The following is a 13,267-nucleotide window of genomic DNA, read 5'->3' as shown; positions in this document are numbered from 1 at the left end:
AAAAATAATGTTTGAGTTTTTATTGTGGTAAAATACAAATAGAAGTTACTGGTTTTTGAGCTTACCATCCTGTGATGTTAATTGCATTCACATTGTTTTGCAACCATTACCACCATCCACCTCCAGAACTGTTTTCATTTCCTCAGACTGAGACTCCACACCCACTAAAGAATAACTCGTTATTTCCTTCTACCCCAACTCCTAGTGACCACTGTTTGTTTAACTTTCTGTCTGTGAAATTTGACTACTCCAGGTAACTCATTGAAATCTCTGTCTCTCAGTCTCTGTCTCTGTTTTTCTCTCTCTATGGCTTGAGATGGGATCTCATTATGTTGCCCAGACTGGTGACAAATTCCTGTGCTCAAGTGATCCTCCTGCCTCAGCCTCCTGAGTAGCTGGGACACAGATGTGCACCACTGTACCAGGTTCTGAAATAACCTTTTAATGGTTGTCTACTATTCCAATATATAGATGTAGTATAATTTGTCTAATGGCTCCTTGTTAAATGTATAACTTCCTCTCATTTTTTTTTACTATAAAAATAATACTGCAGCTGGGCATGGTGGCCTGTAATCCCAGTGGCTCAGGAGGCTGAGGAAGGAGTATCTTGAATTCAAAGATGTCCTCAGCAACTTAGCAAGGCCCCTAGGCAACTCAGCAAGATCCATCTCTAAATTAAAATATATAAAGTGTTGGGGATGTTGCTGAGTGGTTAAGCACCCCTGGGTTCAATCCCTGATACTACTACTACTACTACTACTACTACTACTACTACTAATAATAATAATAATAATAATAATTTTAAAATATAACAATACCGCAGTGATTGTCCCCATTAAAAAACACATGGTTGTATCCATTTTGCCTCAAGCCTATACAGCACACCCATACATTCCCTTTGTCTTTGTACTATGCACGTCTTTACCCCTCTTTAATGTTCTTCTGTTACTTCTTTATGATCTCTCATGTCAGAGACAGCAAACCCCTCTGCATGTAGCAGCTGATCTTGGAAATGTGGAACTGGTGGAAACCCTGCTGAAGGCTGGCTGTGACTTAAAGGTTGTTGATAAGGTAAATGCACCAACTTGACTCAGGTCAGGGAGATGTTAATGGAGGTCTCCTTGTCAGCTGCCAGTAGGGGAAGCATCGGTATTCCCTTTGGTAAATGGGCACAAACTGGAGAAACCTTGCATTTTCATAGTCATGAAAACATCCCAACTTTTATTGAGATATGTCAGTAAAAATTTTTACTCTAAATAATGAAATATGTGCTTTTAAGATTAAAATTATTCATTGAATTTTTAAAAAGATCATAGATTCACATGGCCCCAAAATTTTGTGTATTATATTACATATAATATTTTCATATTATATTTATATGTTATGTAATGGTATGCTTATATATTTAACACATTATGTATAAATATTATATTATACATATTTTAAATATCTTTAGTATATATTTATTTTATATTTATATTATATATTATTTTATAATATAAAAATACTGTACACATTTTTTTTAAAGAGAAAGAGAGAGAATATTTTTTAATATTTATTTTTCAGTTTTCGGTGGACACAACATCTTTATTTTATTTTATGTGGTGCTGAGGATCGAACCCAGCGCCCCGCGCATGCCAGGCGAGCGTGCTACTGCTTGAGCCACATCCCCAGCCCCTATACATAATATTTTAAACATATATTATGATATATAATATGATATATAATATATTATAATAATATATAATTATATGACATAATCATATTTATACATATATATTGTTATATACAATATTTATAAGATTATATATAATTTTTACTGTAAGCCCTTACCATATATATATTTTTTCTAAATATAGTATATTTTCTCTCTCTATGTAAGCATATATGTACAAAAGGTTTGCAGTAAAAATTTCACACACATCCTTGTTCTTACTTGTCTGGTTCCTGTACTACCATGGCCATATGCAGCCATTTCAATAAATTTCTTCTGTTCCTTCCAGAGTTCTTTTTGAATATGTAAACAAGCATAAGTGTATTGTACCTTTATTTTATTCTTCCATCTTTTAAAGACAGTGGTAACATAGCTATATGTTCTAGTGTTAAGAATTTTAAAGTGTAGGACTTTACATATTAATTATGAAGAGTTTCTTCATTTTTTCTTTTGCAGCTGCATGGGTTCTTAAGTTGTTCCTCAGATTTTGATAAAGCTGCAATGAACAAACACACTTATATGTATCTAAACTTGTTTTTTTTCTAAATTTAATAAAATTTTAATTGTGGTAAGTACACATAGCATAAAGTTTACCTTCTTAATTTTTTTTTTTTTTTTTTTTTTGGTGCTGGGGTTTAAACCCAGGACATCATGCATGTACTCTACCCTCCCTGTTCAAAACTTAATTTTTCCTTCCTTGTTTTCACCCATGCAGTGCATTAGCTTAGCACCTCCCTAATTCATGCTATCTACCTCAAAATCACATGCTATGTTTATACAATCTGAAGTAGTTATGTTATTTTGCTTTTCTCTGATTCTGTTTTTTTTTTTTAAGATTTTTAAAAACTGATGCATTCTAACTGTGCAATATAGTGGGCTTCATTGCTATGTATTCACACATGTACATAATTTGGTCAACTGTTTTTTTTTTTTTTTTCAAATTATAAAAGTAACAAGCCCTCAATTTGGAAAATAGATAAAGTATACGGAAAGGAAAACACAACCACCCATAATTCCATCTCTTGGGTGGAATTCCACCACTTTCCCCTATTGTGGCTAGTTAACTTTGTTAACATTTACCATTAGTGTTTACCCACATATTCTTTTCTAATTTATTCAACTTTTTCATTCATACCTCACAAGCTCAGAGCAATTTTGTGAATAGAGAATCCATTGCATTTGGTAGAAATTCATGTTAGGGTTTCTGGTGCTATTGACTGGATATCCAAGTAATCATGGTCGATGCTACTGCTTGACTTTGTTCTCAAAACAAAAGCCCAGTGTTACTAGGCCTTGCAATTCGATTTTCCCAGACATCCCTTCCGTCCACCTTTTTCTTTTCTGGGTCTGGCCCATAGTTGGCACCCAATACATATTTAGTTGGTAAATAAAAACAATGTTTTCTACCTGTTCCCATGATTTTTACCAAAGATGAGTGTTTCTAAAGCTGCATTAAAGTCTGGATGGGACAAAGGGAGTAAAAGTTGGGTTGGATTTGATTTTCCCAGAAGCTTGTCTTGGGGCCTGAGATGTCACAAAGCTCCCAAAGGGCCTTACAGCCACCTACTCCTTTACCTGCAAGGGCAGATGTGCTGGGACTTTCATTCCAGCATCTACTCTATAGGAAGATTTTTCTCATGAGTCTGAAAACTCTGGCTTTCAGATGCTGCCTTCCCAAAATAGGCTAATTATGGTGATTCAAATGGCTTTATAAGCCAGAATTTAGGCAGCATGCAATTAGAGGCTTGCTAAATGCCTGCAAAATGTAGTTCTTCCTAATTTCATTACTGTCTCTTTTGATTAGAGGCTGATTACATTCATCCCCAATTTTCCAGCTCACCTGGATTTTTGTGCCTGGACTAATAGCCCAGGCATTTGTGTGGGTGGGAATTGTACTTGCTGCCAATATCCAGCCATGTCCGAGAATTATTGGGATAGATTAGATCTGTAAGGTTAGAACCATAGTTTCCTAAGAGCAGAACTTCTGGAGTTACCACTGACCATTAATTCTGATTATTTTCAGGATTCCTAAGTGAATTCCTCATGGGTCATTTGAAAAACAAATAAGAACTACCATCTTTTGTCAGGGAAAAATGTATAGCTGTAGAAGTTGTGCACTGAATAAAATCTAAGAGATGTTGTTTGCAAAGCTGTGTACCCTGGCTTTGAGCTATATTCATCCTGAGAAAGGAGCACCTTTTTGTAATTTGTATATGATACCATATGGGCTCCAAGAAGAACACGCTCCACACGATGTCCAGGACAGTTTCTTTTGCTCATTCTATTTTGTTAGAGTGGTGGTGATACCTCACCCTTTTTGTTAGAGGCAGTGTGCTATGATAGAAAAAAAAATTTCTAGCCATGAGTCCAGTGAACTGAATTTTATACATGAATTAGTTGTGTTATTGATAATTAATAAGATCCAGCTCTTTTCTGTCTTATTACTCTGCCCTCCTCAAAACATGGCTTCCACTTCAGAAAAGGAAGTGGAAGTCATATTTTGAGACTTCCACTTCAAACTTCTGCCATCCTATCAGCTTTCCATTCAGGAAGAGATGGAATGGAAGGACAATGACATCTCTCCTGTCTTTAAAAATACTTCCCATAGCCAGTCATGGTGGTGTATGCCTATAATCCCAGTGATTCAGGAGGCTGGGGGATCAAAATTTCAAATCCAGCCTTAGAAATTTAGTAGGTCCAGTATCAAAAATAAGAAAGGATGGGGATGTGGCTCAGTGGTAGAGTACTCCTGGGTTCAATTCCTGGTACAAAACAAAACAAAAAAAGATGTTTCCCATGTTTGCCTATGCCCTTCCATTTACATACCATTGGCCAGAATGTGAGTCACTTACCTAACTGCAAGGGAGGTTAATGGTGGCACATGCTCTAAGTACTTTGTATGCATTATCACTATGCATTATCCTCACCACTACACCTTGGTGTAATTTTGGAGCCCCAGAGAAGCCAAGGACTGGCTAAAATTCACCCAACAAGGAAGTGGTAGGATCAGATCTGAACCCAGATCCCTTGTTCCAAAGCTACAGCTCCTAACTACCAGGTGATAGCACCTGACACTTACTTTTCTCTTTTAACTTTTAGCAAGGAAAGACTGCGTTGGCTGTGGCATCTAGGAGCAACCACAGCCTTGTTGTGGACATGCTTATTAAAGCAGAGAGATACTATGCCTGGAGAGAGGTAAGGCAATGTCAGCAGAGCAGGAGGCTCTTCTAGCAACCCCTGTCTTCTTATTGGGCAGTGTTTCTGCTCTCATAGGCAGAAGCCCTTGCCACTATAATTATAATTGTCCTTTCTGTCCTGTGCTGCCCTCATTCACAGAACGAACAGCTGCCTGCTCCCTCTTCTTTTCCTTTGCCAGCATCAGCAGTAGAGGGAGTTCGTGAGCTGGGCTCACTATTGAGCTGGGCTCATTATTGCTGGCTCTAATGGGTACAGTGGACAAGTCCCTAATGGGTGACTCCCTGGCTGTGCCTCTGTCCTCTGGTCTCTGGCCATATTCTGTTACAGGACACTCTAATGGCTGGTTAAAAGGTTCCTATTTATGGCTCTGTAATTTTCAATGCACCCTCTACTGGCTCTTCACCACTCAAGTATTCTGTGACAGTCACAGAACCTTATTCATCTGAGAACATAAAAAAAACTTGTCTCTAACTCACCTTTTCCTTTCTTTCATTTTTATTTGCTTTGATGTCTGTCACTTGTGCAGCTTCTCCATAGACTGTCCTCTCCTCCAAGATTCAAGTCTATACCTTCAGGCAGGATTTCATTATCAGATACCAGCCTCAGTTTCTAGCGATGCATCATTTCCAGCTGAGGCTGCATGGCTACCACACCTCCAATGTTAGCAGCAGAATTCGGGTTCTCATCATGTAGGTGTCTCTCCTGGAGGAGCCACACACCTAGATTGCTGTCCATTCGGCCCATCCTGGGAAATATGCCTTAAATCCTTAAAGGGAAAAATATTTATTGTCTATTCTCTCACAGTCCTGTTTAATCAGCTCAGTAGTTGGGATATGCAGTTATGTGTTGCAAGGATTAGGACACTTCCTGAGAAGTGTGTCATTAGCAATTTGATCATTGTGTGAACCTCTTAGAGTGTACTTACACAAACCTAGATGGTTTGCCCCACCACACCTGTATGCTATGATGTAGCTATTGTCAGTGTATATGTCATTGTATATATCATGCAGTACTTGACTGTGTCTGGATCCCTTTAAAGGCCACACCATGGTCCTTGCAACTTTTCTTGCCTATGTTTTGCCTGTTGTGTTAGTCAGCTTTTTGTTGCTGCAACCAGAATGCCTGACAAGAACAACTTAAAGGAGGAAAGGTTTATTTTGGCTCATGGTTTCAAAGGATTTAGTCCATGGTCAGCTATTCCAAGGTAGAAACATGGTGGAAAGACATGGCAGAGGAAAAGTGCTCAGTTCATGGAGTTGATAAGCTGAGAGGTGGGGGTGGGGAGGGGGAGAAAGAGAGAAAGACAGGGGCAAAGGAGAGAGTTGAGGATAAATAAACCTAGGGCATGCCCCCAGTGACCTGATTTCTCCAACTAGGTCCTACCTCCCAGTAGTCCATCAAATGGATTATTCCACTGATTAGGTCAAAGCCCTCATGATCCAATCATTGCCTGAAAGCCTCACCTCTGAACTTTGGTGTATTGGGGACCATGTTTTCAACACACTAGCTTTTAGGGGACTTTACAAATCCAAACCGTAATATCTGTAAAGTGACTAAAAAAATTTTTTTTTTAACAAATAGAACTCCCTGGTGGGCTGGGGATGTGGCTCAAGTGGTAACACACTTGCTTGGCATGCACGGGGCACTGGGTTCGATCCTCAGCACCACATAAAAACAACATAAAGATGTTGTGTCTACCGAAAACTGAAAAATAAATATTAAAAAATTTTTCTCTCTCTCCTCTCTCTCTCTTTCTCTTTTCTTTAAAAAAGAAAATACATTAGTGTTAAAAAAAAAAAACAAATAGAACTCCCTGTTTAATATTCTATTTCTATTATTGTTCTCCTTCCTCTTCTATTTCTATTGTTCCTCCTCCTCCTCCTCTTTGCCCTTTTTCCTTTTAAGCTCATTTTCTCAAATTGCCTATTTTATTGAGGACAACTTTTCAAATTTACACCTTTCATCTTGCTCTTTAAATCATTGTTTCCAGGGACTAGGGTTGTGGCTCAGTGGCAGAGCACCTGCCTTATGTGGGCGAGGCACTGGATTTCATCCTCAGCATCACATAAAAATAAATAAATAAGTAAAATAAAGGTATTGTGTCATCTATAACTAAAAATAAAAAAATTAAAGTATTATAAATCATTGCTTCCAGGGCCAGGGATATAGCTCAGTCATAGACTGCTTGCCTAGCATGTACAAGGGATTAGGTTGGATACCCAGAACTGGCAGGGCAGGGGAAAAGAAATTGTTGCTTCCACATTTTCTTTGAAAATAGATATAGTCATTTGTTCTATTTTTTAATGCCTGATAATGTCTTTAGATTCTTGGTGGCTAGATGAGTATAAATGATTTTTCCACCAAATGAATAAGCTCTTTTTCCCAACAAATCTTTAAGATACAAGAGAGAAACTTTGAAAACCATATGTAATTTATAAATATAGCTGAAGGAGGGTCCCAGAAATGGTAAGTTATTAATCTTTTTTTTTTCTTGGTACTGGGATTGAACCAAGAGGCACTTTATCACTGAGCCAAATCCCCAACCCCCACCCTAGCTTTTGTTTAGTTGTTAATGGACCTTTAATTAATTAATTAATCTATTTATTTATTTATAGGTGGTGCTGAGAATCAAACCCAGTGCCTCACACATGCTAGGCAAGTGCTCTACCACTGAGCCACAACCCCAGCACCCCCATCCCTTTTTATTTTGAGACAGGGTCTCACTAAGTTGCTGAGGTTGGCCTTAGACTTGCAATCCTCTTGCTTCAGGGTCCTGATTTCCTGGGATTATAGGCATGCATCACTGCCCCAGCAAGAGTTATCAATCTTGATGACAGGTCTAGGGTGGGAGGAAGACCTGAGACTTGTTTTTTAATATATAGCCTTAATTTTTTTAAACCAAATGAATTTATTATTTTTAAATCTTTGTTCATCAAATTTGTATTCTGGACTCATATGAAATGTTTTCTAATAAAAGGATTAAAGATGTGATTTAAATTTCCTCTCACATTCATTATCTATTTATATAGCAATTTAACCATCATTAAATCATCCATCATTTTTTTGGGGGGGGTGGTACCAGGGATTGAACTCAGAGGCACTCAACCACTGAGCCCCATCCCCAGCCCTGTTTTGTATTTTATTTAGAGACAGGGTCTCACTGACTTGCTTAGTGTCTCCCTGGCTTTGAACTCTGGATCTTCCTGCCTCAGCCTCCTGAGCTGCTGGAATTACAGGTGTGCGCCACTGTGCCCAGCTTAAATCATCTATCATTAAATTCAATGATTCAGAGGCAAAAGGGAGCCTCCTAAAATGTGGCTAGTGTTAATCTCTACTGATTTGGCTTGTGTTACTAATGCAAATAGTTTAGTGCTTTGGCAGATACTTTGTCTATTTAATGCTTTTACTAAATGTTGGAAATGACTGGGGCTTTCCAAATCCTGAGCCCTTTCTTATGGAGGTTTGAAGTTCCAATCAGCCTGATCCTGGTATGCATGAAACATGCAAGTTTCTCTAAATTTTCATAAAATACAGGACTGGTGATGCAGCTCAGTGGTAGCATGCTTGCTTAGCATGCGTAAGGCCACAGGTTTGATCCCTAGTATCCACCCTGCTCCTATGAATGCTGTAATGCAAAGGTAAATACAAAATCATTCTACCCTCTTCTTTTCACCTTGGTTGTTTGGAGTTGTGATGTTGATAGGCTCATCATTGTTTCAGTACATGGAATGAAGTGAAGTACCTACAGTTCCCAAGTTTATTGGATTTTTCACCCTCAGCCTTATCTCTTAGGATTCCTGAAAGCGAGGCACTGTGAAAATAAAGCTCAGGTGAGGCTAGAGAAGATCTTGCATTCTTAGCCTCTTAAACAATAGTTGGGTAATTCATATCTCCATTCCTATTCCAACTTCTGTATACAAAGTATAGACCCCAAGTCCAGCCGATCTGCGTGGAGCCCAGGCAGGCCCAGGTCAGCCCCCACCTCCACCCCTTCCCTGTCCCAGCCCAGGTCCAGGCCTAGGCCCAGGACAGCCCTGCTGATCCCAGTGGAGCCCAGGCAGGCCCAGGATAGGACCACCCACTGGCAAGGAGCCCAGGCAGGCCCAGGTCAGGTCTGCGGACCCCTGTGGAGCCCAGACAGGCCCAGGATAGCCCCACAGAACTGTGGTGGAGCCCTCACTGAGGTTCCCAGTTTACCAAGGCTGTTGTCCACCCCGCCTGCTCACCTCCATCTTGGAACACTGCAGCCATCACCATAGCCCTGCCCACCTTCTAACAGCTGACAGGGCCTAGAGGCAGCTGCCTGCTGCATCATCAGGTCGTCCAACGCCATCTGATAGCCCTCCCTTTCAGCCCCAACTCTGAAAGTGGTTGCCTCCATCTCGGGACACCTCTACCAGTATCTCAGGTTACCTCTGCTGCTGATGTCACTATTCAGTTGCAGCAGCTTCGATCATGGGACACGGGTCGGGAACTGGAAGCCCAACATGAAGACGGAGACATCAGTAACCTGAAGGGACACTACAAGATTATAGGGTAGAAATTGTAACATCCTGGATCCATACTGCTAAAGGGGAAGACACCCAGGAAGCACGAAAAGACAAGGGAAGAAAGTTCCCCAAACAAACCAAGATGATTCAACAATAGAATCCACAGCACAGTAGAAGAAATGTACGTAATTAAAATGATCTGTGAATTAAAGAATGACATAAGAGAACAAATAAAGGCAACAATTGATCAGTCCAATAAAGAGATAAGAGAACAAATACAGGCAACAAAAGATCACTTCAAAAAAGAGAGATTCTAAAAAAAACAAATAAACAGAAATTCTTGAAATGAAGAAAACAGTAAACCAAATTAAAAATTCAATAGAAAGCATTACCCACAGACTAGATCACATGGAAGACAGAACCTCAGACAGTGAAGACAAAAATTCATAATCTTGAAAATAAAGTTGACCCCACAGTGACGATAGTAAGAAACCACGAACAGAACCTCCAAGAATTTTGGGATAGCACAAAAAGACCAAATTTAAGATTTATTAGGATAGAGGAAGCTGCAGAGATTCAAACCAAAGAATAGACCCTAAGAAAGGTCTTGCCCTTCTCCTTAGCTACATTTTGCAGGAGTTGGTAGAATTTCCTGGAGGAAGTTGTTGATGCCCTGAAGGGTGCAGGCTGATCCCATGACAAGAGCTAATAAGCAAGCCCCACCAATTTTTTTTTTTTTCTCGTAGGTGTTGAAAATTCAGGTCCCATTTTTTTGGTACATTTTCTGCTCCAGCATTAACTTCCATCTTGTTCTTCAGATATCTTGAAGCCTTGACACCTGCTTTTACTTTGAGATTTACTTTTATTTAAGTGAAAGACAAAAATAGAGACACTATACAAGAAAAAGGAGGGAATAGACAGGAAATCCCAAGCCTCTTGGGGGGCTGTCTCACAAGTCCCTAACTGATTTGCAACCTTCTGCAGTGGGATTATCTGGAGCCCTGTTGGCATGTGCATGACATGCGGTTCTAGGAATCCTTGACAACTGCATTTCTTTCAGAAATTCTCCAGTGTTTTTGGCTTGATTCTGCAGAAGGGAGGAAACTTTGAAAAAGTCAGAGAACAATGTACCAATCTAGGCACAGTGCTGTTGGGCTGAGTATAACTGCAGTGCTTACTACACAAAGATATCCACTCTGTCTCTCTCATGGCCATTTCTTTTCCTATCCTTTCTCTGAGTTAGGCTCTTAGTTTCTCTCCTCAGACTCATCAGAGAACAGGATGAATCAAGGGACCAGCTATGGGGCTCAATCTAGGTTCCACTGAAGCTTTAATATGAGAATGTCAAATATCCAAAAGAAGAAAGGGGGATGTGGGTTGAAAGTAAGACCATTAACAATATGTTTGTTGTGACATTGTCTTTGCCAGGATATCCCTTCTGTTCTCTCTCTCTCTCTTTCTCTCTCTCTCTCTCTCTCTCTCTCTCTCTCTCTCGTGTGTGTGTGTGTGTGTGTGTGTGTGTGTACTGGGGATTGAACCTGGGGCCTTGTGCATGGTAGGCATGTACTCTACCAACTGAGCTACATCCCCAGCCCCCCTCTGTTCTCTTTTGTGGTGGGCAAACAGCAGCACAAGACACAAGATTGCAAAATTCCTCATGCTTTCTTTTCAGACAGATGGTACTCAAGCTTTTTATTTCAGACATTTGTCTCCATCTTGGGTGGCAAAAAATGACCCAGTCACAGATGACATTGAAAACATGGTCTTGGTTACACCTTACCAATTTTTATTTAAAACATATACATTCTGAAATGAGGCAATATGTGGGCATGTCTGTAATAACCAGATACAATTATTTTTGAATGTAGGAGCAAACTGAGAGCATCAGGGAGCCACGAGCAGGCTTTACTCTGACATTCAAGCAAGACCACAGTCTGGAGACGAGGCACATTCGCACAGTCCTCTGGAACCTGGCTTACCGTCAGCTGAAAACCAATGAGTGGCAGAGGCTAGCTCACTTCTGGAACTTTACAGATGACCAGATCAGAGCCATAGAGGAACAGTGGTCAGGTGAGTGTGCACTAGATGATGTGGGCAGGAGACATGCAGTGTTAGGAGCAGCAGTCCTTCCTCCTGTTGGATCTTCCAAATAAGTGCCTGGAAGAGCAGAGTCCAGGGGCTCCTGGGAGAGTAACAGATAATAGAAGTGATTGGAAACTTTGCAGAAAGCTAACACTTGGGAATCTGCAGTAAACTGAAATTTTCAAAAGATAACTACTTTAATTGAGCCATATTGAAAAGGTGGTCATCATCCTATAGAGAAATTAATGTTCCCAACTGAAGACACACAAAGGAAGCAAGGGTCTAACAGGTGGTATGCTATTGGGAAGCCAGTCTAATTTCTGGTGTCCCTTCAGATTGTACTGGGGTGAATGAGTTGAATGGCTCACTGTTTAGGACTTATACTCTACGAGGGAATCCCTTCAACAGGTCAAGGGGAAAGAGGACATGGCCTTGGGGAAGATGTGGCTATCCCATGACAGACACAGACTCAGAGGGTTCCATTGGTTAGATGATTCCAAGCAATGAAATCATTTCAGTCAGACTTAAGCTGTCAGGATTAGTGAGGTTAGCTCAGCTGGATTCCTTAGCTTTGCTTTTTTATGACTTGACCCAAACCTGGGAAATACAGAAAAATTTGCTTTACATTATTCAACTTTGTCACTTTTTTTTTCTTGCAAAGCTTTCTATTCAGAGTATTCCCCTTACAAGGATATTCTGAGGTGGGAAGGTGCCCTCATTCAGAGGTTGATTTGCCTTAGTTATTCCTGAGAATTAAATGGTAGAACCCCAGCTCCAGGAGTGTAGTCTACTTATACTACATACAAGCAAATTATGCACCTCTTTATTGCTGATTCTAAGGATACATTTTCATATGAACAAGTGGAATATAATGTATTAGAAACATGGAATATTGACTTGTTTCTGAAAAGATTTCTTTTTGTCACTGTGTTAATATTTTGGCTAATTAGGCAGATAATGTTCTATGACAGCTGTGAGATATTTGAGCTGAATTTGAAAATCTCTCTAACTTAAATGACTTGAAAACATGGTGTATATTAAGAATTCTTGCCTGAGCTGAATGTGGTAGTACACATTTGTAATCATAGTGGCTTGGGAGGCTGAGGCAGGAGGATCACAAGTTTGAGATCAGTCTCAACAATTTAGTGAGGCTCTAAGTAAATTAGTGATACCTGTCTCAAAATAATAAAAAATAAGAAGGGTTGGGGATATGGCTCAGTGGTAAAGTACCTCTGGGTTAAATTCACAGTTTTAAAACAAAAAAGGTACTTGTCTGGGCTGGGGTTGTGGCTCAGTGGCAGAGCACTTGCCTCTCACACATGTGAGGCACTGGGTTCAATCCTCAGCACCACATAAAAATAAACAAGATAAACATTTTAAAAAAAAAAGCACTTGCCTATAGAATAAAGGGGATTTTAAAGTGTTTAAGTCAGATCTTTATGGAAAGGCTGGGGGTATAACTCAGTGGTAGAGCACTTGCCTAGCATGTGTGAGGCCCTTGGAATCAAACCTCAAAAAAATAGAAAACAAAATCTTTATGGAATACCTGAAATGTATATGTCTCCACCAAGCAAGGAATACTAAGCCATGTGCATGTGGGATAGAGTTTATAATCTTGTTGACCCAATAACATTAACATTTACAATAATTACATATGGTAATCCACGCTAAGGCTACTGGCATTGACTGGGCAGTTTGTGGACCTTTGAGGCAGAGAGTGACATATCAAATGGCACTGAAGAAAAGTTTGTCAAGAACAAGACTAAGAAAGGAATAGAGTGTT

General features: G+C 39.8%; 1 protein-coding gene across 1 annotated transcript in view; it reads left to right on the top strand.

Moving 5' to 3' along the window:
* The window catches only part of Ankdd1b (ankyrin repeat and death domain containing 1B), a 63,470-nt gene that overhangs the window by 47,280 nt on the left and 2,923 nt on the right, over positions 1 to 13,267 (top strand). The window contains exons 11-13 of the mRNA XM_046429106.2: positions 973 to 1,071; positions 4,814 to 4,909; positions 11,271 to 11,472. Coding sequence (XP_046285062.1) covers positions 973 to 1,071; positions 4,814 to 4,909; positions 11,271 to 11,472 — 397 coding nt within the window. The remainder of the gene's footprint in view (positions 1 to 972; positions 1,072 to 4,813; positions 4,910 to 11,270; positions 11,473 to 13,267) is intronic.

This window comes from Marmota monax, unplaced genomic scaffold (genome assembly GCF_021218885.2).
Source record: "Marmota monax isolate L192 unplaced genomic scaffold, Marmota_monax_Labrador192_F-V1.1 WCK01_AAM20220418_F8-fsc00018, whole genome shotgun sequence".
NCBI classification, from domain to species: Eukaryota; Metazoa; Chordata; class Mammalia; order Rodentia; family Sciuridae; genus Marmota; species Marmota monax.
Note: the sequence above shows the minus strand (reverse complement) of the source record. Positions and strands in the feature narration are given on the sequence as shown.